The sequence below is a fragment of the Nannospalax galili genome, unplaced genomic scaffold (assembly GCF_000622305.1).
Source record: "Nannospalax galili isolate Female #2095 unplaced genomic scaffold, S.galili_v1.0 scaffold136, whole genome shotgun sequence".
NCBI lineage: Eukaryota > Metazoa > Chordata > Mammalia > Rodentia > Spalacidae > Nannospalax > Nannospalax galili.
Window position 1 is genome coordinate 567,325 of NW_008340872.1, and position 27,796 is coordinate 595,120.

Consider the following 27,796-nt stretch of genomic DNA (forward strand, 5'->3'; position numbering starts at 1 on the left):
GGCGAGGAGTCCCGGGCGTCCAGTGCGAGGACCAGACTCAGCCGCAAGCTTCGGAGCTTCTGGATGTGACCCACTCCCCAGTACTTAGCTAAGTTTTGCAAAAGCTTCCCAGGAAAGAACGGCGCCCCGCGTCTTGTCGTGCTCCGAGCATGCTGAATGCTGGATGTTGCTGCAGAAAAACTGGGTCGGATTATGAGCACCCTTAGGGTTTTCCGTAGGGAAGGGAAGCCGCCAAGGAAGGCTTCAGAACCTGAGCCACGGAGAATCCTCCAGAGTCTGTCCACCTGGCAGCTGTCCACGTGGCAGGCATTCAAATTGGCCCTGTGACCAGATCTGTATCCACCCCTTCCTCCCTGCTAGTCTGAGTTTTGTGTTGCATTTGCCCGACTTTATAGCTCTGTATAATTTTATTGCAAACGGGGCCTCTGTACATAGTCTTTCTGGTGTTCTTTAAAAAATATATATTGCAACTTGCATCTTTGGAACCAGCGTTGTGGTAGGAGCTGGTGCAAAATGACGAGGGATTGAAATTGGTGTTGAATTTCTTAGGACGCTAAAGCAAAGTTGAGGCTAATCTACTTGGGTGGGAACTTTGCCAGGTTCTGAGGTTTCCTTACCTGGATTTGAGGACTGCACTTACTGCACAGATGTGAGGGGCCTCAAGCAGGGCTGCTCGTTTATGCTCAAAATAGCTCACGATGCACCTTTAATACCCATTTTAAGATGAAGTGATACCCCCATGCTCAGAAAGTTTATAATTAGTTCAGCGGTGGGAAATGAATTTCCTCACTGGGTGTCACTTTCAGCGCTGGACGTACTTTCATGTCCTTGCTTTTCAGTAGGTAGCTACTAGCTGTAAACGGACATTTAAATTAAAATTAAAATAAATGTAAGAGATTTTAGTTGCACTGACCACATATGAAACTCACTGCTCACTGCAAAAGAGTCTATTTCCTTAAATAGACTGCATTTAAATTGTCATTTAAGGTAGGTTTCCTGTCAGATGCTTAACAAATGTTAATAATCAGGAAAAAGGGGGCTTCAAAGGTGAGAGGGCACAGTGGGCAAAAGTACTTGACTCGAAAGCCCAGCAACTTGAGTTGATCCTAGGAAACTGTAAAGAAGGAGAGAACTGACTCTACATCTACATGAATGTTGTACTGCTGTGTACATATACACATCGTGTGTGTATGCACACAAAATATTTTTTTAAATTAAGGAAAGCTTGAATTTTTTATTGAGATAGAGAGTCACATGGAATAAGAAATAATAGAGAGGTTATATGTATTTGCAAAATTATAGTAAAAATATCACACAGGTATTGAGGCTGGAGGGTTGGCTCAGCTGTTAAGAGCACCCACTGCTCTTGCTGAGGACCTGAGTCCACATGGTGGCTAACAACCATCTGGAACTCTTCCAAAGTGGAAGAAGAGCATCATGAATGATGATTTAGGACCACAGTGAAGCCACTTACCATCCAGCCTCTCCTTCCTGTTCTGCACTTTTGGGAAGCAAGTTAGGAAGCTTGGTCCATAGTCAAGGTAGGTGGGACAGAAATTGAGCCAACAATCTTGGAAGGAGTATTTACATAAATTATTTAGAATTCTCTTGCAGTGTTGTTCCTGTAAAACAGTCTTTGCAGAAATAAATCCTTTTTTTTTTCTTTCTTTTTTCAGACAGGGTCTCAAGTAGCCCAGAATTCACTCTGCAGCCAGTAATGATTCAGAAATCCTGCTCTTCCTGCCTCTACTTCCAGAATACTGGGATTACACGCATGCACCATGCTGATGATTGAACCCAGGACTCGGTGCAAGTGGTAGGCAAGTGTTGGAGACAACTGCCCTCTTTGAACGCTGCAGAAAGCATGCGACTACAAGTGCAGAGTCACCAGTAGCCAAGAGTGTCTACTTTCTGAAGTGCAGTGTCCTTTACAAACTATGCCTTGTTTACAATGCTGTGTGAGTATCTACTCTGTACTTTACAAACAGGCCACACTTTATTGCTAATCGTTTCCTCAGCTCCTGCAGAGAAAGGTCCTTTGATCTGTACACCTGTTCCTGAATGCCTGCTAGAGCACCCCATCCCTGTGAATGAAACCTAGTTAAAAACTCAGAGCTCTTCAATGGAACAGGAGACCCCTGGTCCTAGCTTTCTTAAATATTACATTGTTTGTGTGTGATATTTTATTATTGGATACTGGTCCCTCTTTGTGTCCACCACCACCCGGCCACGCAGGATGTAGCAGGCAAGCACTCCAACTGAGTTACAGCCTCAGTCTAGGAACAAAGATATTCTTAAAACACATTCGTGCCTTTCCCACTACCTGAGTATTGAGACAGTGGACCCCAAAGACCTGGAATTTCCCCAGGAGTCTTGCTGGGGAAGGAAAAGGCTCAGCCAGAGGAGGAATTTGTCTCCCGAGTTTTTACACAGCCCTTCCAATCTTCAGGACCTTGGGCAAAGATAATCATGTGTTAATGATGACCAGGACCTGGCCTTGAGCAGGACTGCTTAGTCCTGCCCTCTATTTAAACCCAAACCTCATGTCAGTAACCCCAGTCGGACTTGGGTGCCCCTGAACCTCTTTATTTGTTCCTGTTTCCAACACGACCACATCGAATACATTTTTTTTCTCTGCTTTTCACGATTATCCCTCTCTGTAAAGACGGCAGGAGGCTGAGCCTGTCTTTGACCTTAACTCCAGTAGCAGTCCTGGGACGAGACAAAGGCGTACATAGGAGTGGGGGGGCAAGGTGTGCCAGGACCTCCCCGGTGGCTCTTTTGATCGCTGGGGCTCAAGATGTGGGTTGGGGTACTTGGTCCCCAGCAGAATGTCTGCCGGCGTGGGAAAACTGCGCATGCGCGCGCCTCGGCGACCCCAGCTGCGGCGGAGACGGGCGGGGTTTTCATAGGTCGGGGCCGCCCCGCCACCACGCGCTCGGTGAAGCCGGGCCACGCCGAGGTGAGCCGAAGGACTTCCGGGTCGGCATGGCGTTGCCCGGGTAACGAGAGCTGGGCTGGGCTGGGCTTTTCCCGGGTAACCTCTCGCTGGCCGGAAGTCGGGCTTGGAGCGAATACCGCCCTTGCGCAGCATTGCAAGGTACCCCGGCCGCTCTTAAGTAGTTCGGTGATGATAGGCGGAAGTGGGGACAGCAGGGAGGACTGAGCCCCGGACGGTGCGAGCACGTGGCCATCACTGGGGTGCTGGTGGGATAGGGCCGGAAGTGGGACTTAGGGTTCTTGTGCACCTAGCTGGGGGCGCGTTGAAGACTAGGCCTGCTTGGAACACACCGGCTGCCCTTGGGTAGAGCTAGAGCTGGCCCTTCATGGCAGGGGTGGACGGTTAACACTGACTGGTTGGTCATTTCTGCACTGGCATTTTTTAAATATGCGTATTAAATACATATAAGTAGTATTTAAATTATGTCCTAGTACTCATAGGTACAGGGTAGGATCCAAAATATAAAAGGACCAGCAGTCGTGGGATCCCATGGAACTGGAGTTACAGAGGGTTGCTAGCCACCATGTGGGTGCTGGGAATTGAACCCAGGTCCTCTGCAAGAACAATCAGTGCTCTTAACCGCTGAGTGATCTCTCCAGCCCCTATGCATTTCAGATAACTTTCTTTAGGTCTTCTGGTTTATATAAACATGCATTTTTTTTGCTCAAAGTCAGCCCCAAAAGGGTGTTTAATTTGTGACACTCTGCAGCTTTATTTTTAATTATTACTGGATAATTTTGCATGTTAGCATATATCTTCCAAGCAATGCTTCCTATTGTTGATTCCCACAAACGGCCCCACTCCGTTGTCTGTATGACGGTGGTCTGCTCTGTTCTTTTTGCTTCTGAGAGAGTAGCATAGAAACGGGTGGCCGTTTTATATCTTCTGATCATCTCTGCTTTGCTTGCTTCTTGGCTTTCATTTTCTCTAATTTCTTGCTTGTTTTTTTTTTTTTTTTTTTTTTTTTTTTTTTTTTTGTCTTTTTGAGACAGGGTCTCCCTATATCCCTATAGCCCTGCTGGCCTAGAACTCACTATGTAGAGCAGGCTGGCCTCAAACTCACAGAGATCCAGCTGCCTTTGCCTCCCAAGTGCTGGGATTAAAGGTGTGCACCACCACGCCTGGCTTCTCTAATCTCTTGCAAATGTCCGTTTGATTATATTTATTTCTAGATCTGGGTATCTGCTATCTAAAAATAAATTGGTTTATTTTACACTGATGTGGCTTAATTTTTTTCCCTAAGACTTCTAAAGTGACAGGGGCTTTATAACTACTGTATTCTAGAGTACTGTTAAGTTGGTGTTTTAGTAAATGCTGACTAGGATTGAGATGTGAAAGTCACCAAAGAATTACATCTATGAAATCAGCTGTGAGAATTTCCGTGTCTAATCAGTGTTTCAGCAAGGCCTTAAAATGAATTTTTTTTTTTGTCTTTTTTTTTGAGGCAGGTTCTCCCTGTAGCCCCAGCTGTCCTGGAACTCACTGTGTAGACCAGGCTGGCCTTGAACTCACAGAGATCCACCAAAAAGAGGGGTCCATATAACAAGGGGAGCTTGTAACCTCAGGAATCCTAATTTAACTCTTTGTAAAAAGTTTTGGTGTACAGGGGGCTGGAAAGGTGGCTCAGTGTTTAAGAGCACTGGGTGCGCTTGCAGAGGACTTGGGTTTGATTCCCAGTACCCACATAGTGGCTAACAACCATCTATATCTCCAGTTCCAGGGGATCTGACACACTCTTCTGCCTTCTGAGGGCACTGCCCGATGACACTGGGCACTTACACACATGCAGGTGATCATACACATTAAAAAAAAGTTTTGGTGTACAAAGCTTTTAGGGAAAGAAATTTTTTTGTTTGTTTTTTTTGAGACAGGGTCTCCCTGTAGCCCCAGCTGTCCTGGAACTTACTATGTAGACCAGGCTGGCCTTGAACTCACAGAGATCCACCTGCCTCTGCCTCTGCCTCTGCCTCTGCCTCTGCCTCTGCCTCCCGAATGCTGAGATTAAAGGCTTGCACCACCATGCCCGGCCTGAAAGAAATGTTTTAAAGGAAAAAAAAAACCTCACCAAGAAATTAAGGCAAGGGTGCTGTTTGTTTTAGATTGAACGCCTACGCGCACAGAGGCCGCAGTCTCAGGATGCAGAAGGGAAGAGGAAGGACGAGCAGAATCAGAAGACGGAAGCTCTGCAGAAGTGCTGACTCCAGAGGAGGTACAGCACTGCTTCTCCCTGCCAGTCACAGAAAAAGGAGCCCATGGTTGATGGATGAGTTGATTCATGGTTGATTCATGAATGAATATATTTTGCTCATCCCCTGCTTTTTCCTCTCTCTGGATGATCCCCAGGTTTCTGCTTCTGGTCTTGACCTTTAGTTACCTACAGGACGTCAGTGTGTGGATATAACTCAGTATGATGCAGTCTGAATGAGATAGATGCTGTGTTGGTCAGTTTGCTGCTGCTCTGTTAGATTACTGAGAAAGTCTATCTATGAAGGACAGGTTGGCCTTGCCTTGCAGTGTTAGAGGGTTCAGTTTGTGCCATTGACCCTGCTACTTAGTGTGTTTTAGTCTTCCCAGCTTTTATAGGGTTGCATGTAAGATCTGCTGGCCTCATTTTGCTTTGAATCTCTGTCTTTGAATATAAAGAATCTCCTACAGATGGTGAGATATAGTTTGGTCTTGTTTTTGTCCAGCCTACTGAATGGATTTTTATTTTTGTATTTTATTCTTTTTATTTTTATGTGTATGCATGTATTGCCTGCACGTAGGTAAGTGCATCCGTGTTGTGCAATGCTCGTGGAGGACAGAAGAGACTGTCAGATCCCCTGGGACTGGAGTTATGGACAGTTGTTAGCTGCTATGTGGGTGCTGGGATTTGAACCCTGGTCTTCTGCAAGAACAGTCAGTGTTCTTAACTGCTGAGCTATCTCTCCAGCCCCTGAATGGATTTTTTAAAAAATTATTTTTATTTTTATGTCTATGAGTGTATTGCCTACATGTAAGTGCATCCGTGTCCTGCAATGCCAACGGAGGTCAGAAGAGGGCATTGGATCTCCTGGAGCTGGAGTTGTGGATGGTTGTTAGCTACCATGTGGGTGCTGGGAACTGAACTTGGGTCCTCTGAAAGAGCAGCCAGTGTTCTTAACCTCTGAGCCATCTCTCCAGCCCTGTAAATGGATTTTTGATGAATTTCTTCTATCTTCCAGTTGCACATTTTTCCTCTGTGTCTAATGTCTGCTTTTTTCCCTCTGTTTCTCCCATAGTATTTTCTTTTATATTAAATCAGTATTTTAATTTCTTAATAGGCTTTTCAGTATTTTTTTCCCCACTATTCTCTCCTTGGTGATTGTTCTAGGGCTTACCATATCTTTATTTTTTTGAATCAGGGTCTTATGTAGCTAAGGCTGGTCTTGAACTTACTATGTATCTGAGGCTGGTCTTAGAGTTCTCATCCTTCTGCCTCCAAGTGCTGGGAATCTGTGTACATTCTTACAAGTGTGTGTCACCATGTCTGGCTTTCCATCAGGGAGGATCTATTTTTGTTTAGTTATGAGCTTGGACTTCAATAACAAAATGGTGTGGTCTGTTGAATTAAAAAGTATAGCTGATTTCTTGACGTAATAGAGGCTGGAGTCTGACCTGAGGTGCAGGCTCCTGTGGCTCCTGTGAGGGCTGTCTGCCAGGCTGGTAGCAGCTGTGTCCTCATGGTAAGGAGTCTCTGCCCTTTGCAGTGTTTTTGAGGATGTGGTGCTGGGGTTGAGCCTGTGGCCTCATGCTTGCTAAGCCCATGCTCTACCACTGAGCTACCCTCACCCCTCTCTCTCATAAAGTCATCAATCCCATTAGGAATGGTCTACCCTTATGACTTCTAACTCTAGTTATCTACCTCAGGGTCTGTTTCCAAATACTGTGATTTCGGGAAGGCTTCATATAAATTTTTGTAGGGCATAAACAATCTAAAAGTCTTACTACTTTATTTACATTCTCAGCAGTGTTTTGTATCTTTTGATGTATGCCATGCATATATAGTACATACAACACACATATAATACATATAAATACCATATAACACACATATATTCTTGGAGCTATCTTTTAAGGTTTTCCTGTTTTTTAATGCTATTGCAAATTACATAATTTCTGGAATTTAAATTTTTGATTTTTTACTAGGATATATATGCATATATATATATATATATATATATTTACACACACACACGTACAATTAAGTTTGACGTATTGACTTTGAATCCTGCAGCATTCTTAAATTCATTTATTATTGTGGTAGCCGTCTTGGACTGTTAGTCTATGTAGATGCTCATGGCTTCTGAAAATAAAGACAGTTTTATTTTTCCAGTTTGATCCGTTTTATTTATTTTTCCTCAAATTATGCTGGTTAAATTGCCAATGTAACATTGGATTAGTGTGGAGTGACAGGTATCCTTGCCTTGTTCCTGATCTTAGCTTTCAGCATCAGTGTGGCAGTTCTATACTTGGAGGTCCTGGGAACTGAACCCAGGGTCCCCGCACACGAGGCAAGACATTCTGTGACTCAGAATGTTTCTAGCACCGCCTCTTTGTTTTTGTTACACACTGCTGTGTGGACATTTCCTTTTGTCTTTATTTATTGAGAATTTTTATCAGACTGATGTTGGACTTATCAAATGCTTTTGTGCATATATTAAGATAACATAGTTTATGGTTTTTCTGTTTAGCATGTAACATTGGCATTTTCTAGTAAAACTCAGTCCCTTTTATGATCTGCCTGTCTGATCTACTTCATCAAATGTATACCTCTAACATAGTGATCTGATGATACGATGATTTTAATGGTGGCATATTTTCTTCTCTTCTGTTAGTGAATGAGAGCTACAAGTCTGAATTTATAGAGCTAAAAAAGTGGCTGAAGGATAGGAAGTTTGAAGATACAACTTTAATCCCTGCCTATTTTCCAGGTAAGAGCAAACATTATCAGGTGAGAGCCATGTGGAAGAAGGCAGAGAGGTTCTTGTAGTAGGCCGTGTTGTCCCTGGGCACACATCTCTTGCTGTACAGTATTCTTTTGGTCTTCGGTGTCATGCCATTTGTTTGTACTTTACCTTGTTGTGCAAAGAAAAGAAAGTAGCCGGGCGTGGTGGCACATGCCTTTAATCCCAGCACTTGGGAAGCAGAGGCAGGCGGATCTCTGTGAGTTCGAGGCCAGCTTGGTCTCCATAGTGAATCCAGGCCAGCTAGGGCTACAGGGAGACCCTGTCTCAAAAAGACCAAAAAAAAAAAAAAAAAAAAAAGTGGCCTATGTAGAGAAAGGATAAGTGGTGGATTACAATTAAATGTGAAGAAGGAGAAAGAGAAAAATGAGATGGAGCCATGACTAACGATAACGCTTGAAAGACATAAAATCTTACACACTTGGGGGAGCCCAGTTATAAATTTGACTGCTCTTTCAAAGGGCCCGAGCCTGAGACTTCTATAAATGAAACTAAGTTGTCTCCTTAACAGAAGCTAAGGTATTCGTGGAGCCACAACCTGAAGGAAATATCCCGAGGAAAGATACTTGTGTATTGACCTGTGTGCTTAGCAGTATCCCTTGAAGAGGTTTTGTAGGCTTTGTTTTGAACCGTGCAGGCTGATGGGATTATGTCAGGCCCAGTAGGACAGACTAGTTTTCTAAGGGTTAGGGACATTCCAACCAGCCAATTGAGGGACTTGTTCTCTTGGGTGGTGTGGCTCCAGGAAAGGAACCTTTGATGGGGGCCTCAGCAAACACTGTTCCTTAGCTGATTTGGGTCTGTTTCTTCCATGTTGAAAGAGGAGTGCTGTGTGTGCCAGATCTGTGGGCTCCAGAAATTATTATGGAGATTGAGGTGACATTAGTTCTGCATCATTCTGTCATAGAATGTTGGAGAGCATACTGTGGGTGTGTGCCTGTAGTGCCCTGCTCTCCAGACATGAAGATGCTTTCCAAAAGGACTTGGTCTGCTGTAGCAGAATAGTTGCACAGTGAGGACCCTGAGGGTCCTCACCACAGGGCATGCTGCATAGAATTATAAAACTGAAGGCACATGCCATTGAGTTCTCCCTCTGGCAGTTAAAATGGCCATTCATGTTCCAATTAGGTAACTTAATTTGGGACAAATGAACTTTCTCTACCATCTCCCAAGTTAAATGATGTATGCCTCTGACTGAGTGAGATGGTGCATACAAAGTTGTTCCCCATGGGTCACGGTGACTTAGACCTGTTGGCTTGATTTGAGCTGTCAGCCTAAATTATGGCAGAGAGGGTAGCTCTCCAAAACAAAGCTTAATCAGTACTTCCAGGGCATTGCGATGCTGAATGTTTGTGCCATCGTGAACTGTGGATATGTTCAGTGAGGCAAAGAAAGACAAGGTTTTAAAGGCAAAATGAAAACGGTTATGTAGTTATTTTGAAACAATTATTCACAGCCACAGGATCAGTAACAAGGGCTGGGTGCGTCTAATGTTGAACAGATGATTGCTGGGCAGGCAGTCTCCTAGAGGCATCTGTAAAGATATATAAATAAAGTCTCCCAGAAGCATCTATAAAGATACATAAATGAAGGTATAGTTTTAGCAGAATATTTTGTGCTAGCTCCTGTTCTAAGACTATCAAGTGTTAAGAGTTTCCTTCATGACTTTCTCTGGCTTTACTTGTCAGGATTTGATGTAAGTGCCTCTGTTTTGTTTCTGGCAATTTCATAGGACCGTTTTTTTGATTAAGGCCTTTGTTTATGATTGTGAACTATACTGTCAACCATGGATGGAGTATTTAACTTTCTTTTTATGTGTCAAAGGATGGTCAGTCAAAGTTATCTTCTTAGATTGTACTGTATGGAGTTCTTCAGTAGTTGAAGAAAATGGTGTCTGGCTTATCCCTGTGTCTAAGGCCTTTAGATCGCAACCCTGAACCCTACTTTGCTATTCATGGAGGTATATGCAGAGGTCAGGACAGCTTCTAGAACAGCTTCCCTGGGAGTCAAAGATGGAGAGACCCCCAGCTTCAGCTTTGTATGATTTTGACACTCTTTTAATCCCAAGGGCATGTCCAGACTGTTGAGGATGCAGCAGGATTTACCCCTTTTATGTCTTCGCTCTTCTAGGAACAGGAAGAGGGCTGATGAGCAAAACCTCCCTGCAGGTGAGGACTTCTCTTTCATCCTTGACACCCAAGATGGAAGTTGCTGCTTTGTTTGTGACTTACATCAAGTGGATTAAATGTATCTCGCCTCTCTACTGTAGGCATTTCTCTTACTAACACATGGCTTGTTTGGTTAGGATAGTGCCAGGGAGCCTTAAGCTTGCTGAGTATGAAAGACAAATGCGTAAGTTCCGGTGCTGAAACATCATGGAAGTCTATTTTGCTGTCATTTAATCCTAGAGGGAACAGATTTGTTAGTCCTTCAGAGGCCCAGACTCCTTCCAGCTCCGTCACTCCCCAGGCAGTTTGAGCTATAAGAGGGAACAAGGTAGGAGTGCAGGCTTCCTGCTTCCTCCTTTTAAGGATGGTCCGGCCCGTCTCATTGGCCATCACTCAGATGACTAGGAACTGCAAAGGAAGGAGTGTGTGCTGTCCTTTCCCTGGCTCTGTGCCGTCTGCTGGGACTCTTGGGAGGAGGAAGGGAGAAGCTGGGGTAGGACATTAACCGTACCCTCCACAGCAAGTTCAGAATTCAGATTGTATTATTAAAGGCCAGGGTAGCTAGCTGCTTTTGCCTAAGGTCTGTGCCCAGCATGGGAAGTAGAATGTGGGTAAGTGGGGAGGGGCTCAGAGCCTGCTGCAGGCATGCTTCCAGTGGTGGGTCCCGTCCTTTTAGCTCGTTTTCTTGACTAGAAAGCCTGATTTCCAAAGTCCCCTTTAGTTTTGTTCTGTGCTATTTTAAAGTATTACCCAATGTATAGTTTTCTCTAAAGTTAGAAATCAGTTCCTTTAAAATCCTGAGCTGGTTCAGCAGTTAAGAGCACTTGCTGTTCTTGTAGAGGATCTGTGTTGGGTTCCCAGCACCCACACTGGGCTACTCACAACTCCAGTTCCAGGAGGTCCAACGCCCTCTGTTGGCCTCCGCAGGCACTCCACATACATGGTGCATATACAGATAAGCAGATACACACACATGCACAAAAATAAAAATTTTGAAATCATTTAAATGTATTTATTTAATTTGTTAAAATTTTTGTGTATCTTGGTGTTTGTATTACCTATGGGTCTCACATATGCTAAACACATGCTTCATCACCGAACCGTAGCCCTAGCCCCATATTTATTTTTAATTCCTTAATTTTGTTTAAACTTAGTCCTCTATATATGTTTAGCCAAAAGAATGTTACATTTCTATGTTGTGATTTTATTATGCTGTTATGGTTTTAATATTAAAAAATTTAAAATTGTAAATTATACACAACATAAATTTTTATCAGTTTTACTGCAGTTAAGTCACATTAGTATATAGTAGTTCTGTTTTTTGTTACTTTAAAATATTTTAGTCTCTTCATTTATCTTTTAGTTATTTATCATTGAATTTGTTATTTGCAGAGTCGATTCTGTCCTTCTACCTTTTTGGGGAATCAAACTCAGGTCATATGCCTGAGGCATTTGCCCCTGCTGAGCCATCTCACCAGCCCAGTATTTCTGGATTTGTTTGTTGTTTTTATCCGTGTGTGTGTGTGTGTGTGTGTGTGTGTGTGTGTGTGTGTGTGTGTGTGTATGTGTGTGTGTGTGTGTGTGTATGTGTGTGTGTTTTGAGACATGGTCTCCCTGTACCCCTAGCTGGCCTGGAACTCCCTATGTAGAGCAGTCTGGCCTTGATCTCGCAGAGATCTGCCTGCCTCTGGGATTACAGGCCTGGCCAGTGGTTCACTTTTAAGGAGAGTGTGACTAGCTTTTCTCTGAAGCCACATCTGGGAAGGCAAGCCGTACCCTCAGGTCCGCAGCAGTGTTACAGGTGGATTCTGTTCAGAGCACAAAATGGAGGTGGACGTTTGCTTTCTTCCTTTCCCTGCCTTCATTTTTAAAACTTTATTTAAATTTTATGTGTGTGTATTTCCTGCATGTAGATAAGTGCACCCATGTCGTGCAATGCCCAAGGAGGTCAGAAGAGGCTGTTGGATCCACTGGGACTGGAGTGACAGACAGTTGTTAGCTGCCATGTGGGTGCTGGGATTCGAACCCGGGTCTTCTGCAAGAACAACCAGTGTTCTTAACCACTGAGCCATCTCTCCAGCCCCCTCATTTTTTAAAAATGTATTTTAGTTTTGTTTTTATGTGTATGTGTGTATGTCTGTGTGTGAATGCCACCTGTGTGTGGGTGGAGTTCAGGCAGTTGTGAGCCATCTGATGTGGGTCCTAGGACTTGAACTGGAAGAGCCACTAGTGCTCTGAACCACAGAGCCACCTCCCCAGCCCCTCCCTTGCACTTTTTGAGTCATGCTGTGTAACCTCGGCTGTTCTCAAACTCTCAGTCCTCCTGCCTCCATTTCTGGAGTACCGGGATTACAGGTCTGTGCTGCCACACCTGACCGCATGTATGTTCAAATGTGTATTTTTTATGAAGGTTTTTTGAAAATAAACATTTTATATGTGATGAAAGCCACAGGTCTTAAATGTGTAGTTTGTTACTTTTTTTTGTTTTGATAAAGAAACACATCCCCAAGCAAAATACAGACTATTTTATATGTGGCTTTTTTTGTTTTAATAGAAAAGCCCTGTCATGTTGGAGCTGAAATAGTTTTGTTGATGTAAAAGCACAACTCTCACCTCAAAGAGGATTAAGAGGTAGTTTATTCTGGAGCCAAATATGAGTGACCATGGGCCGGGAACACAGATACAGGTCACCCCAAATTCTGTGTTCCATTGTGGAAGCTTTTAAGTTGATATATCTTAAAGGTTTTTATCTGTTAGTCATAAGATGTTAAAAGTCAGAAACAGGTGGGCAAGGAATGGCTATTGAGGGGCTAAACATAGCCCAAGATAAATGGTAAATAGCCTCTGGATCTGCGTCATTCTAGACTCTCCACAGCCATCAACATGCTAATCAGTTGGTCAGTCTTGCAAGAAGTTCATTCCAAGGTAGATTTTTTCTGGGGACTTTTGTTCACAGTTGGTAGTGATCAGTCCAGCTTCATCTTGCTTTGTAGAGACTCAGGATCCAGTGCTGAAACCTGGTGGTCTATTCCTGGAGGTTCAACCCACTTAAGCTGCTAGTCGGCTCGAAAGCAGGATGTTGTGCTGCTTTTTCTTCGGTGTCTTGCTGGTGTTCTGCTGTCCACTGCTGCTACCTTACACCTTAGCTTCCCCTCCCCCCGAGGCTCTGTCTCTGGAGAAACTGAAAGTTGCCCTTTTGCAAATGGTACATTTAGATCCTTGGCTGCACTGCGTCAGCTGCCCTTTCTTTTTTTAAAAAATATTTTATTGTTTTTATTTATTTACTTATTTATTTATTTATTTTATTTATTTATTTATTTAAATTTTTTGTCTTTTTGAAGCAGGGTCTCCTTGTAGCCCCAGCTGTCCTGGAACTCACTATGTAGACCAGGCTGGCCTTGAGCTCACAGAGATCCGTCTGCCTCTGCCTCCCAAGTGCTGGGACTACAGGTGTGCGTTACCACGCCCGGCTTATTACTTTTATGTGTACGAGTGTATTGCCTGAATGTGTGTGAGTGCACCTGTGTCATGCAGTGCCGTGGAGATGAGAAGAGGGCTTCGGATTCCCCTGGAACTGGAGTTAAGGACTGTTTGTAGCTGCCATGTGGGTGCTGGGAATTGAACCTGGCTCCTCTGCAAGAGCAGTCAGTGCTCTTAACCGCTGAGCCATCTCTCCAGCCCCACTTCCTTTTAAAAAATATTTTATTTATTATGTTTATAGCTGCCCTTTCTAAAGCCTGATGACCCAGGCCACGAAGAGAGTAGGCCACTGCCTGGTCGTTTAGATTTTGCTGGATATTCTTTTTTCCTTTGCCTAGACAGGGTCTTGCTGTGCAGCCAAGTCTGGCCTGGAATTCATGATTCTCCCAGCTTAATTTCCTGAGTACCAGGATTACAAGCGTGTACTACCATGCCTGGCTAGCATTTTTTTTTTTTTTTTTTAAGAAAACAATTGTAACTGTGGATACTGACACCGGATTCCTGGAAGTAACTGCTCCTCACATTCTAGCTGGGGCTCGAGGTTTATGTCCCTATGACTGGCAGTATTTTGGGGGTGTTTTCTGTCTGTTCCCCTAGATATCATACTTCTTAGCATATGAAAGTGAAGGAGCAATTCAAGGTTGACAAGAGGGTGTCGGCCCCCTGAGGCCTTTGCACCCTGGTGACGTTGCAGCTGTGGTGCCCAGTAGCCTTGTGTATCTGCTGCCTCAGAACTGGGAGCGAGTCCTCTGGTGGGCTCATTGGTGGGGTCACGGGGGGTTCTTGGTATGTGATCCTGGGATCCAGTGCTGTACAGCTCTCTCTCAGGTCCTTTCCAAAGCATAGTGACTTAAAGTTTTTATTTTCTCTTTGACAAGGAGGGACAGATGATTATTTCATTGCCTGAGAGCTGTCTGCTCACCACGGACACAGTGATTCGAAGCTTCTTAGGGCCCTACCTTAAGAAGTAAGTGACCATACTTGCTGGTCTAGTGCCAGCGCTGCCTCTCAAAAGCCTCTCCCATTGGCATATATGTCGCTGTTCTAGTTTGTTCTTCATTGATGTGACAAAATACTCTGACCACTACCAACTTGGGGAGGAAAGGGTTTATTTAGCTTACATATCCCGGGTCACAGTTCATCCAGGAGCCCAAGGTAGGAACTCACGGCAGGAACCTGGAATCAGGAGCTGGAGCACAGGCCATGGAGGAACGCTGCTTACTGGCTTGCTCCTCTGGCCCCTGCTCAGCCTGCTTTCTTATACAACACAGGCCCACCTGCCCAGGGGTGGCACCACCCACAGTGGGCTGGGCCCTCCCATATCACTCATCAAGAAGATGCCCTTCAGACATGGCCACAGGTCAGTCCTATGGAGGCAGTTCTCCAACTGGGGCTCCCTCAACCCAGGTGTGTCAAGTTGACACTAAAGCTAGCCAGCACAGTCACCTATGGCACAGTTCAGGAGGACCCAGCCCTTGTCTGAGTAAGAAATAGCTGGAATGTTTGAAAGGTTTACTCTGTTCTAGGTTTGTTCTTAATTCAGTGTGAACTGCATTTCTAAGGTCTTTGATAGGCTGCCTGGGATGTGAGTGTGAATCCTTTCCTCATTACTAGAAAATAAGGATGAAACGGGGTCGTACACATAAACCACAATGCTGCCTTGTCTGCTAGTAGCCTGTTTCCCCATCCTTGTGGGTCTTGCAGATGAAGGTTTTCTGTCCTTCAGTTTCCCTACTGTACTAGCTTGATGTCTTCAACCGTGAAAGGATTTGACACTGCAAGAACGAGATTGATTTATGTATAGGTGACAACAGGCCACACAGGTGTTAGAACCACTTTCTGAATCATACTGTGGTGGCCTTCGTTTTGGAACACCCGAGGACAGAGTGAGTGGGATCCTCAGCAGAAGTGGTTTCTGAATTTCAGAGGTCAAGCGTGCTACTTCTTAACCTTAAGCTCTGTGATTTCCTGCTCTTTATGGGTCTATGTAGTGGCCTATATACTGAGGGTTTATTTTCTGAATCATTCAGAAACTGAGTAGAATGTAGACTTTGAAAGGTAAATAATTACTTTTCTAAATATGTTTATGCTGCAGGGGAATCATTCATGAGTAATTATTAGTAAAACAATGATTTGTCTTAGAACCCATGAGTTTATGAGCAAAGGCTTGAGAACCCTTTCAGTATACGGTAAGCATAGACAGTGTCTAGTCTCGATGGTACCGTCTACTAGAGCGTTCAGCAACAGAGGTTTTGTTCTGCGTTATCCAATATGGTAGCCAGTAGTCACAAATTCCTATTGAGTTAATTGGACTGTGGCTTATGTCACTAAAGAAATGAATTTTAAATATTACTTAGTTGTAAATAATTTAAATAGTCACATGACCCAGTGTTTACTGTGATGGTGCAGGTCTAGGGCCTTTCCATCCTTCTCCCCTCCTCACATTATACCCCTTACAAGATAACACAAGCACACGTATGGCAGAGCTGTCAATATAGAAGTAAGAAGATTTTTTTGCCAGAAGGAATCTTGTTACTAGCCTTGGAAGCTGCATTGGCAGTCAGCTTTTCTGACGCAATGGTGGCTTGTTGGGAACACTGCAGACACAGCCTTACGGCTTGTGCACAGCCCCCAGGAAAAACAAGCTGTTTAGCTTATTCCACACGTTAAAGTAATTCCTCAATCATCTTTTCGTTTTCCAAGGTGGAAGCCACCCCCATCTCCTGTGCTGGCGCTGTGTACCTTTTTAATCTCAGAAAAGCATGCTGGGAACCGGTCCCTCTGGAAGCCTTACCTGGACATTCTACCCCAGTCATATACCTGCCCTGTCTGTTTGGAGCCAGAAGTGGTAGATCTTCTTCCCGAACCTTTAAGAGCAAAGGCCAAAGAGCAGAGGGCCCACGTGCAGGACTTCTTTGCTTCCTCCAGAAGCTTTTTCTCTTCCTTGCAGCCTCTGTTTGTAGAGGCCGTGGACGGCATCTTCAGCTATGATGCCTTCCTGTGGGCCTGGTGCACTGTGAACACCAGAGCTGTGTACATGAGACCTAGGAGGCAGGACTGCCTCTCCGCAGAGCCAGACACACAAGCGCTTGCTCCGTACCTGGATCTGCTCAACCACAGCCCGCATGTCCAGGTAAGAAGCTGACTGGGAGACATGTGTCACACATGTAGAGATTCCCACATGTAGGTTTTGAATCATGAATGAAGCCATGGCGGGGGGAGTAGTTGGCTTCAGGCTGAGCCTTGACCCAGCCCTGCTGCCATTCCAGCAGCCTTCCCCTTCGCTGTCCTCTGCTGCCACCCGGGCCTGCGGGGTCCTCTACCGTGTGCCCTGGATCACCCTTCGTCAGCTGTGGTGCGGAGCCTTCTTTGCTTCTTGCTCGTTGGAGGCTCGGGCAAGGTCTACTTGCTTTCCTGTCCCATTCCTTGTACACGTTGGCACGGCCATCCGCATGTGTGTGTGTCTTTGCTCTGACTAAGGACAGACTGAAATCTTTGAGGTTGGGGATTTGTATTCTTCTTCTTTGTAACCCCAGTGCTCGGAGCAAGCTTGCCATGTAGTAGGATTCAGTAAATGTTACTTAATGGATGAATACTTGTGGGCAGAGGGGTCTGGGGAATCATGAAAGGATTCTACCCCGGGAGATGCAGTCACAGATGCCTCCTCCCCAGCCCTTTCCCATTGGCACATGCTGGAGATGCAGCCATTTGCAGGGCATGCTGGGAGAAAAGTTTGGCTTGGAGGATAGAGAAGAGCCTGTCAGCTCACCTGTAACCCATTCACGGAATGGTGGGATGGGATCTGTGCCTGTGCTTTTGCCCTAACCTGACACACCACCACGAACAGGTCAGCATCGCCTTCTGTGCCGCGTGGCAGAGGCAGGAGGGCTCGGAGGGTCCTGCTTGTCCTCTTGTCCCTGGGCGGTCCCTAGCCCCTGTACTGGCCACTGCTATAGGGAGATGCATTCTCTGCAGACTCCAGTACAAAAGCCTGTGGTTCACGTGAGGGTCTGTGGCCAACGCTGGTGAATGATGTGGGGTTTGTAGGATGCTGCACGCGGACTCAGTCCCCAGGGGCCTCGCTTTATTCTCATTGCTGCTTTTAGGGAAATTTTTGCTTCAGACCAGTGACTGTAGATCAGCCTGGGAAGGACACAACTGTGTCATGTTGGTGGGTGGCCCGAGTTTAAAGGATTGTGAACAAATAGACTTGTGACTGAGCCCAGCCAGAGCTGGGAGAGACGGACACACTTTGTGGCTTCTTCTTGGCACCACCGTACTTTCTTCTCTTAGGCTATATTTGTGACAGGTTGACTCCTGTTGGTCTTACCTGACCAGAGTAAGGTGCCATGTGTTTGGTCATTCCTAGAGCCTATGGCAAGACTTCTTCCCTCACCTGTGGGGTCAAGTCTAGTCTCGGGAAGGAAATGGACTGGAGTCCAGAAGTGGCCGAGCGTTTGAAACTGCATCTCACTTAATACGATGACCTGATCAGCTTTGTAGAGTTACAATGAAAGGCGAAATCTCACACCTTTCCATCCTAGGTAAAAGCAGCGTTTAATGAGAAAACTGGCTGCTACGAAATCAGAACGGCCTCGGGCTGTAGGAAGCACGAGCAGGTGTTCATCTGCTACGGCCCCCATGATGACCGCCAGCTGCTCCTGGAGTATGGCTTCATCTCTCGCCACAACCCTCATGCCTGTGTTCCCATCTCAGGAGGTCAGAGTTGGCCCTGCTCTTGTTGAGACAGTGTCACCTTTTCCTGTTAGGAGAGGGTATTTCCTGTTGTAATAGAAATAGCAAAATCTTATATGCACCACTAGCTTGTCTCAGGGAGAGCTGGCTTGCCCTTACTGACTGAACTTGAGCAAAGCTGCTTGGTACCGAGGGTGTGGAGAGGAGGGGGTGGAAATCGGGAAGCTGCTGAGGAAGTGAGTGTGTCAGTCAGCGACGGGAGGGGGTAGAAACGTTTGTCCCAAGATGTTGTCACTGTCACTGAAGACAGAGTAAGAAACAGAGCAACGAGAAAAAACTGATTACGCACCGCCTGTGTGTAAGACACTGTCCCCACCATGGAGGGCAGTGTACTCTGGACCGTGACTAGTTCAGTGGTGGACTGCTTGTCCAGCATGCACATGCCAGGCCCTCACTGGATCCTCAGTTCATTCATGTTGTGTGGTCTATACACCATCACTGTTATTATCGTAATTCAGCTTATGGTTTGCAATTACAAATTGCGTACTAAAAATATGAACTAGAAGAGAGAGTGATCTTGTTTTCCCTCTGGAGGAGCAGGTGAAGAGTTCTTAGGCCAGGAGTAAGTGGCTAGAGATTTCTCAGTGTATATTTGGGGTACTTATGTAAAAGTTCAAATGAATGTAGCAAGTCTCATCCTGTAGACGAAATAGCAATCATACTTCTCAGGCAGAAGATGTAAGAGCGAAGGCTGGAGAGATGGCTCAGTGGGGACAGGTGCTTGCTACCAAACTTGACCACCCAAGTTCAATCCCTGGGACCCAAGTGAAAGGAGAGAAATGACCACGGACCTCCACAAGTCATCCTTTCACCTTAAATACACACACCCTCCCACCCAAATAAAATTATTTAAAAACAAAAGCCCAAACTGGTTCTTGTAGAGTGCTTTTAGAAAAGTAGCGTTGAGACTGACTTCGTTTTTCAGAGTCCTCTTAATTGCAGTACTGGCGGCTCTGAAATATTTGTAGTTGCCAAGCAAATCAGCTTGAACAAAGATTACATTTTATTTGTTTGTACATTTAAACATGGAGTAGGGGCTGGGGATTGGCTCTGTGGCAGAGCCGTTGCCTAGCCTGTGGAAGGCCCTTGCTGAAGGACTGGGAAGATGCCTTTTGTCAGAATGACATCCGAGATCCTTGATTTTGTTTCCCTTTTAAAATGTAGATGTGCAAGCCCCTCAGCACTCAAAAACAAAACAAAAATCCTTTCCCGGCCTGCTCCTTAGATCTGCTTGTCAGTTTCCACAGAGCCTGTTCTTCCTGGCTGACTTCCCAGCAGTGGCTCCAATATAATAACTGGTTGTGCTGGTGGATTTGCTTAGTGGACCACAGCCTAGCTTCTAGACATTTTCCAACCTCAGCCTTAGAATTCTTACAGCTTTCCAGAGAGTAATGCATTCAGTGACTTGGCCTTGAAGAGTACACCCCTTTGTGTGAATGAGGAAATGGTTTATAAGCGTCTTGACTGCTAGTGGGAGGGAAAGCAGGCTGAAGGGAACATGGACTTTTGTCTGAATTATACCCTAAAGCTCTGATTTTGTTTTTCTTCTTTTGTCAATGTAGAAATGCTTGTTAAATATCTTCCACCGACAGACAAACAGATGCACAAGAAGATGTCCATTTTAAAGGATCACGGCTTTGCAGAGTGAGTGTTCTTCTATCTTGAAATTTTTCCTTTATGGAATTGGCATGAAAAAATGGAGGGTTCAGGTTTTGGTAGGCATGGCACCTCTGACTCTGTATCAGCTGACGGTAGGGATTTATTAAGTTCTTACCACGAGTTGTCATGTTGTGCTCAGTGTTGTGGGGAAGATACTTGTTAGGGAATGTGAGAGACAACACTAAAATACTGCTGTGCCCAAAGTGAGTTCCGTGCATATCAATAGGTGGTCAGGGTGAGTTTGTCTCCCCCATGTGGTCAGGTGGGATGGCACTGGGCCAGACTGACTGGAGCAGAGTCTGTCAGCTGGCATACAGGTCAGGGGTAGTGGGATAGACAGAGTTTCCACCATAGCAGAGTCTGTCAGCCAGCATACAGGTCAGGGGTAGTGGGATAGACAGAGTTTCCACCATAGCAGAGTCTGTCAGCTGGCATACAGGTCAGGGGTAGTGGGACAGACAGAGTTTCCACCATAGCAGAGTCTGTCAGCTGGCATACAGGTCAGGGGTAGTGGGACAGACAGAGTTTCCACCATAGCAGAGTCTGTCAGACGGCATACAGATCAGGGGTAGTGGGACAGACAGAGTTCCCTTTCCACATTTCCTTTCCTGGATCAAATCAGGCTTTGTATCATCCAGCAATATGTGAGGCTGGATGTGGTGGCTGTATTTGCTTGATGTCTAGAATGACCCAAGATCTTGCTCGTCTATTTCACTGTAAACTGGCATAGTTACAAAGCCCTTTTGCTATGGCTCTTTCAACCAAGTTCAGCCTCTTATTGAAATTGATTAGAAAATGCTTTTTCACCTTGGAATAAAACCACACAAAGATTTTTCAGTTACTTTAGCTGTATTTACAAATATTTGCAGATTCATTTTTATCATGCCGCTCTGACCAAGGCTGCAGGTAACGTAATGTCATAGGTGCCCACTTAAAACCGAAGATGGACCCCTCAGGTACTTGTCATGCTGTCATGGTGTCATGAAGTGATAGATTTGCTGTTGCCTGTTTTTCTGTTGTAGAAACTTGACATTTGGCTGGGATGGACCATCTTGGAGGTTACTCACGGCTCTTAAGTTGTTATGTATGGAGGCTGAGGAATTGTAAGTTGCACATGTTGGTTTTAAGTGGTGTCTGTTCTGTGGATATAGATTGGGGTTTTTGGGTGGGGAGGACTGGGGAGGCCTCGGGGCTTCCGTCTAGATGTTCAGCCTGAAGAGAAGGAAATGGCATTGTGCGCAGGAGCTGCTTCTGCCGGAAGTGGCTTGCTTGTGTGTGGTGCCTCACTAGTGTGTCGTCACCTTTTCTGGAGCTTTGGTGTTAGGGTAATAATCAGAGTACAAGGCTCTGAGAACAGACACTTCCCCTTCCCCTGGTGACCCGATGTCACTGTTTAGAATTAGTGGCCATATGCTGTCAGCACTGGCACTGTTCTGAGGCAAGTCTCTGTCAGTGGGTTTTCCCTGGTAGCAGGCAGAGCTCCTAACCAGGTCCTGTGTCTCCTGGACCCCAGTTCTGCCCCTGGGCTGATCCAGAGGCTCTGCTGAAAGAGAGCGTTTTCCATGACGGAGGCAGGTAGAGGAACCCAATGTGGACATGCTTCCTGGTTGGTTGCGTCCCAGAGCTACCTGTGAGTGCATGTGGCTGTGCTGCCCAGGCCTGTGCAGGAGGGCACCTTCCATCTCATTGCTGCTCAGCTTGTGGGGAGGGCATCTGGCAGTTGATGAGGCTTGCCTTCCAGGGGATGGGAGGGCTCAGTTACAGTGCTTAGACGTGGCCCAGAGCACAGGGCTGACTCAGGCTCCTTTCCTGTGGGAACTGGGAGAATAAAACTACTCCCTGGTCTCAACGCCAGAAATACAGGTCACCCTTGGACAGCACAGGTTTGTACTGTGAGGTCTACTTATAAGTGGGTTTTTTTTTTTTTTTTAAGTTTGCAATAATTTGAAGAAACTTGCACATGACTGAATTGCCTAGAAATATTGAAAAAAATTAAGAAAAAGTTAGGTGTAGATGAAGAATATATACATAATTGTCCATTTTATCATTTACTTCTATATAGGCAAATGTATTGTAAAAAGTTAAAAAAATGTCTAAACAGATGCATGGACTTATAGACGGTAGATGGTGCTATTCACAGTCAAGAGAAATGCACAGGCATGAAAAGATGAAATAGTGGTTCACGAGCACATGCTGTTAGCTGCAGCAGCACTGTGGGCTTTACCTGGAGTGCGTGCAGTGAGTTCAGCGTTGCAGTTCCTGTGGTTGTCGCGTGATGCTCACCAGCTCACCCTGAGCTGTGCTTATACCTCTAAATGAGGTATTAACAGGAAAAATGCTCCCCCAGGTTTTCTCTTAGTTTTCATCGTGTGTAATAAGTATGTATCTATTATATATATATATATATGTAGTATCTTCTAATCCACTGTCTTTGTTATTATTAAGGCTTCTTCTAGTCCGTAGCAGGCTACTGTTGTGTTTTTGTAAAAGGTGAAAGATTCATACAACTTTACGATAAACCAGAAGATAGTCACTACATCTGGGGTAGTCAGACTTTACGTTCAGACTTCTGACTGTGTGTGTGTGTGCACTCCCCTGACTCCCAAGCTGTTGAAGGGTTAGCGGGTTGTATGGATTCTGTTCCTGGGACGTTGCCTTCTTTGTGTTGTTCACTAGAGAGCTCAGCACGTTTGTGGTTCACCCAGTGCACAGCATGTGCTCAGGATGCGCTTGGCTCATCCTCGGCTCTTGCCTGGCTGTCCTGTCTTTTTCTCTCTCACTTTGTGTTGTCCTGTGTTCTTTGTTCATTTGATGGATATTTCATTTGATTTTGTATGGACCCAGGTAAGTAGCCAGAAACTCCTGGGGGAACAAGGTATGTGGCAGGCCTCTTTAAGCGAAGGAAAGCGTCTTTTTGGAAGTTATTCCTGGGACGCATTTCTTCCCTTTGGATCACTTATGTGAGTGGCATGGTTGACTGCCATCTCTGCCACCCATCAGTTTGGTCTTGTAGAGCAGGGTCTCCATCTTTCCCTCTTTTATTTCTTTGAGTCTAATGTGGGATAGTTATGTTATAGAGAATGGTCAAGATTAAGTTAGTTGTAGCTGGGACAGTGTGACAGTAACTCCGGCTTTCCTGTGAGACGCTATCTCTTCATCTCTTTATGAGCTTTCGGCTCTCGTCTCTAAAGCTGAAGACTTGAAGTCTGTTACCTGTGGAGTCCTGTCAGCTGTTGTCTGTCTGTCCTGCTGTGTCTACTTGCACTTGCATGAGTAGCTGCCATCGTACCTTCCCCTTCTAAACGACTTCTGCCCACACCCTAGATTCTCTGTCTCTACAGCCTGCCCTCCATCCTTTCTCCCTGGCTCATGCTTCTTCCTCGTGCCAAGACCTGGCTTTGCACCATTGTGGCTCCATGTCCTGTTTGGGCTCCCTGGTGCCTGCCTTGACATACCCACAGTCTTCGTTCTGAGGAACACTGGCATCATCTTTCCTTTGAGTCCTGCATCCTGTAAACTGGGGTGCTCTTAGCAGACTGATTGACTTGCATGGAGAGAAAGACCTAGATGTAGATGTCTTCCATATGTAGGGCATTGGCAGTGTGAAATAGGCTCTGGGTGGTTATCTTTTAGGAGAGACTGTCAGAGAGAAGGCGCACACCAATGCCTTAGCTGCGGACTCTTCTGGCCTTTGTTTTCCCTGTCTGTCCCTTACGGTTTTGTCTCTTGCTGTGTTCAGTTGCTGAGTATGACTCCAGCTGCTATGTGCCAGGTACCAGGTTGCAATGCTAATAAAATTCAGTCTGGACTGGCAGAGAGCGGCAGCTAACCAACCACCTCTTGATTTCCTCCTAGCCACTTCCTCTGTTCCCTGTCAGTGTCTATGGAATGAGCTTCCCTGTGATCTGGAAGAAAAGGATGACAGTTTGTTGCACTCCAGTTTGAATGTTGTTTTCTAGAATAACCTGGAGAACCTGCTGACATCTTTTTGGATGTTTTGGTTTTAGTACATGCTGGAAAAAAATACTGCTTGGGGAAGTGATCTCAGACACAAATGAGAAGACAAGTTTGGACACAGCCCAGAAAATATGCTGCTCTTTCATAGAAGAGACGATGGTTGTGCTTCAGAAGGTGAGCTCTGGCTGTTACCTGCTTTTCTGGAATAAGCCTTTTGACTGGGAACTTACATGTTGTTAGGGCAGTGCTGAAAATCTTCATAAATGAATGTTGCAGTCTCTATATTTGACTGTGTTAACATATCTACACTATTTTATTACACACACACACACACACACACACACACACACACACACACACGGCTGGGGAGATGCCTCAGTGGTAGATGAAATGCTCACTGTGTGAACATGAGGACCCAAGTTTGGCTCCCTAGCACCCATAAAAGCTAGGTGTAGCGAGCATCCACTTCAGTGCGGGAGATAGGTGCATCCTTGGGGCTCACTGGCCAGCTAGCCCAGCCTAGACTCCGAGCTCCAGGTTGAGAGACCCTGACTGAAAAAAAAATTAAGGGTGGAAAACGGTAGAGGCTGACAGTTAACATACATTCAGTGCCCACCTCTGGCCTCCACATGCATACACAGATATGTGCACCCCTTCCAAAATTTTATATATGGTATACAATACACGATAATACTTTGACGCATACATACCTTGTGGAATTGCTTAATCAAGCCATTTCACATGTGCATGCCTCTTAAACATTTTTTTGTGTGATGAAAGTTCTTAAAATGTACTTTCTTAACCACTTTAAAGTAAAATTATGCATCTTGTTCAAACTATAGTCACCATGCTGCACGGCAGAGCTCTGGAGTTTGTTCTTCCTTTCTACTGAGCTTGTGTGTCCTTGGACGAACCTTTCAGTCAGTCCTCTGCTCAGTATTTAACCACCATTCTAATCTGATTCTGTGTAGTCCACTCTACACTGAACGTGTAGGCGAGGACGTGTTGCTTTTGGTTTTGTGTGCCTGACTCATTTTATTTAGCCTAATGTCCTCTAGGTTCATTCATGTCACAGTTAGTAGGGTCTGTTTCTCCTTCCCTTCCTGTCTTAGTTTGTTCTTCATTGCTGTGTCAAAATACTCTGATCAATACCAAGTTGGGGAGGAAAGGGTTTGTCTTACATCTCCCAGGTCTCAATTCATCAGGGAGCCCAAGGTAGGAACTGAGGGCAGGAACCTGGAGGCAGGATCTGGAGCACAGGCCATGGAGGAATGCTGCTTACTGGCTTGCTCCCCTGGCCCACAACACAGGCCCACCTGCCCCGGGGGGGCACCACCCACAGTGGGGCGGGGCTTTCCACCTCACTCATCAAGAAGATGCCCCTCAGACATGGCCACAGGCCAGTCCAATGGAGGCAATTCCCCAACAGGCTCCCTCAACCCAGGTGTGTCAAGTTGACACTAAAGCTATCCAGCACACTTCCCTTTTTCTTTGGTGCTGGGGATGTAACCCGGGGCCTCACATCTGCTTGACACACACTCTACCACTGAGCTTCATCACCTCTTCTTTTTAGAGACTGTTCCGTGTGCAGGTATTACAACATCTTCTCTATTCATCTATTGTTGGGCATTTGAGTTGATTCTGTATTTTTGCTTTATCTGTAAGTAGATAGAAATTATTGCATGATTTCTTAGTAATAGATTTTCAAGTATTTTTCCACTTTTTTAATATATTTTTTTTATTGAATGTATGTGTATTTCATACAGAGCACTTTTTTTTTTTTTTTTTTTGGTCTTTTTGAGGCAGGGTCTTTCTGTAGTCCCAGCTGACCTGAACTCACTATGTAGACCAGGCTGGCCTTGAACTCACAACGATCCGCCTGCCTCTGCCTCCCGAGTGCTGGGACTAAAGGCATGCGCCACCACACCCAGCCCCATACAGAACATTTTAATCACCCTTATATCCCCTTCCCCATTGGCATCCTCCCATAGCCTCCCACTGGATTTCATGTATTCTGTTATTGATGTTAAGGCCTATCCAGTCAAGTTAGTCTCCAGACATCCCTCAGTGCAAGTTCATCCACTGACATCTAGTCAACCTATTTAGAGTCCCTCCCAAGGAGAGGATCAGCTGTTCCCCACCCAGCAATAATCAGCTGCCAATAGCTCTTCTGTTTTAATTTAGTAAATTTAATAAATACAAAAAATTTAAATTTAAAATTAATTGAGTAAATACTAAAGGGCAAATATTCCTTGAGTCCACTTAAATGAGGTACCCAGACCAGGCAGGTTCATAGAGACAGACGGTAGAGCACAGTCACCACGGGCTAGGGGAGAGGGGAGCTGGCTTACTAATTACATACTAATTACTGATTATTCCTTGGAGTGATTCCTTTATGGTCATAAAAGTAATTGGGAGGTGAATAGTTGTGATGGCCATACCACATGAATGGATTTGCAGCCAATGAACTGCGAACTTAAAAACAATGAAAAATGGTAATTTTATAAGGTATTTCTACTTTACTATAATAAAATTTATTTTGAAAATAATTTGCAGGTTTCCGACATGAAGGAGAGAAAAGTGTCCTTGATAGATCAACTCAGTTTGGTGGAAGCATTGTGGACAGAAGAGCTGAGGATTCTCAAGGCCTCTGCTGAGGTCCTGAGCTTACAAACCCCTTCCCTGACTTCATCGGGAAGCCTGTGATTACCTCCTGTGGAGGGTGTGACTTCCGAGTTTTTAAACTGAGGTTGGATTAAATTGACCTTTATATAGAATCATCATGGTCTTTGAATGATTTATATACACTTAATATTTCTCTTTCTGCTTTTCTTACAAATAGAAAACTTAGAAAATATTTTATTATTTTTATTCTATGTATATGAGTGTATTGCCTGCATGTGTTTTAAGTGCACCTGTGTTGTGCAGTGCTCGAGGAGGTTAGAAGAGGGCATTGGATTCCCTGGAACTGGAATTATGGACAGTTGTTAATTGCCATGTGGGTGTTGGGAAGTGAACCTGGGTCCTCTGCAAGAGCAGCCAGTGCTCTTAACCACTGAGCCATCTCTCCAGCCCCAAATAGCAGACCTTTAAGAGAGTCTTCATGGGATGGAATGGTGGCTGCTCCCAGGACAGGGAAGGGTGCCTGCAGGCAGCAGAGAAGGTTCTAGGCATTGGAGAGCTGTGCGGAGAGACACATGGACTGTCTGAGCAACACTGTCATACTCCACAGAATAAACACAAGCCGGGAAGGGGGAGGGGGAGGTACTGCTGCGGGAGAGCAGGAAGCCGTGAGGGCCAGAAGCTGGCTGGACTGTGCATGGTCTGCCTCTCAGGGTCTTCAATCTAATTTGACTCGTTGGCTGTTAATGGGCAAGAAGTGTGCTTTTAAGATGCTGTGATGCTGTTGGGTTAAGGGACAAGTTGGTGGCAGAGTATTGGGGGTGTCGGGCCCCATCCGGGTTGTTCACGCCTTCCCTGTGTGGATGCCCTGAGTGTTGAGGAGCCTTCTGGAGGAGCGGGAGACTTGGGAGCTCCCTGAGGACAGATCTTCCCTATGAGGATGGATTTGCCCTATGAGACCAGATCTTCCCCCAAACATGCTTGTGCCTCTTACAAGCCTGAGGCAGGGCTTGCCGACGATTAACTGCAGAAGGGCAGACTGGTCAGCCACAGGGCTCCTTCAGCCTCGTTCTGGTGCTTTTCAGTGCAGGCTGTCCATGTGGGGAACCAGGCCCTGTTCTGTACAGCTGCACCTTGTGGGCATGCCTGCCTGTTCCGTGACATGTAAA

General features: G+C 45.4%; 1 protein-coding gene across 6 annotated transcripts; it reads left to right on the forward strand.

The window, feature by feature from the left end:
• The first annotated feature begins 80 nt into the window (after positions 1–80).
• Positions 81–26,782, forward strand: Setd4 (SET domain containing 4). 6 transcript variants are annotated; one of them, XM_008835917.3, is made up of 11 exons: positions 81–1,958; positions 5,101–5,210; positions 7,858–7,953; positions 10,117–10,154; positions 14,513–14,601; positions 16,338–16,767; positions 18,179–18,353; positions 19,952–20,033; positions 21,071–21,151; positions 24,056–24,179; positions 26,562–26,782. In XM_008835917.3, exons 2-11 carry the CDS (start codon positions 5,138–5,140, stop codon positions 26,709–26,711), a joined length of 1,338 nt encoding a protein of 445 aa, XP_008834139.1. In that variant the 5' UTR covers positions 81–1,958; positions 5,101–5,137; the 3' UTR covers positions 26,712–26,782. The 6 variants fall into 6 exon arrangements, with proteins under 6 accessions (XP_008834139.1, XP_008834138.1, XP_008834141.1 ...); XM_008835916.3 differs by lacking the exon at positions 81–1,958 and adding an exon at positions 2,959–3,100; XM_008835919.3 differs by lacking the exon at positions 81–1,958 and adding an exon at positions 2,971–3,176.
• Positions 26,783–27,796: the final 1,014 nt, after the last annotated feature.

What these genes read in the sequence shown, in the direction of transcription:
- Setd4 (XM_008835917.3), top strand. Translation starts at nt 5,138, where the DNA reads ATGCAGAAGGGAAGAGGAAGGACGAGCAGAATCAGAAGACGGAAGCTC. An exon ending in TGAGCAAAACCTCCCTGCAG is followed by an intron (nt 10,155 to 14,512) that starts GTGAGGACTTCT and finishes CTCTTTGACAAG; the next exon opens with GAGGGACAGATGATTATTTC. An exon ending in AAGGATCACGGCTTTGCAGA is followed by an intron (nt 20,034 to 21,070) that starts GTGAGTGTTCTT and finishes TTTCTGTTGTAG; the next exon opens with AAACTTGACATTTGGCTGGG.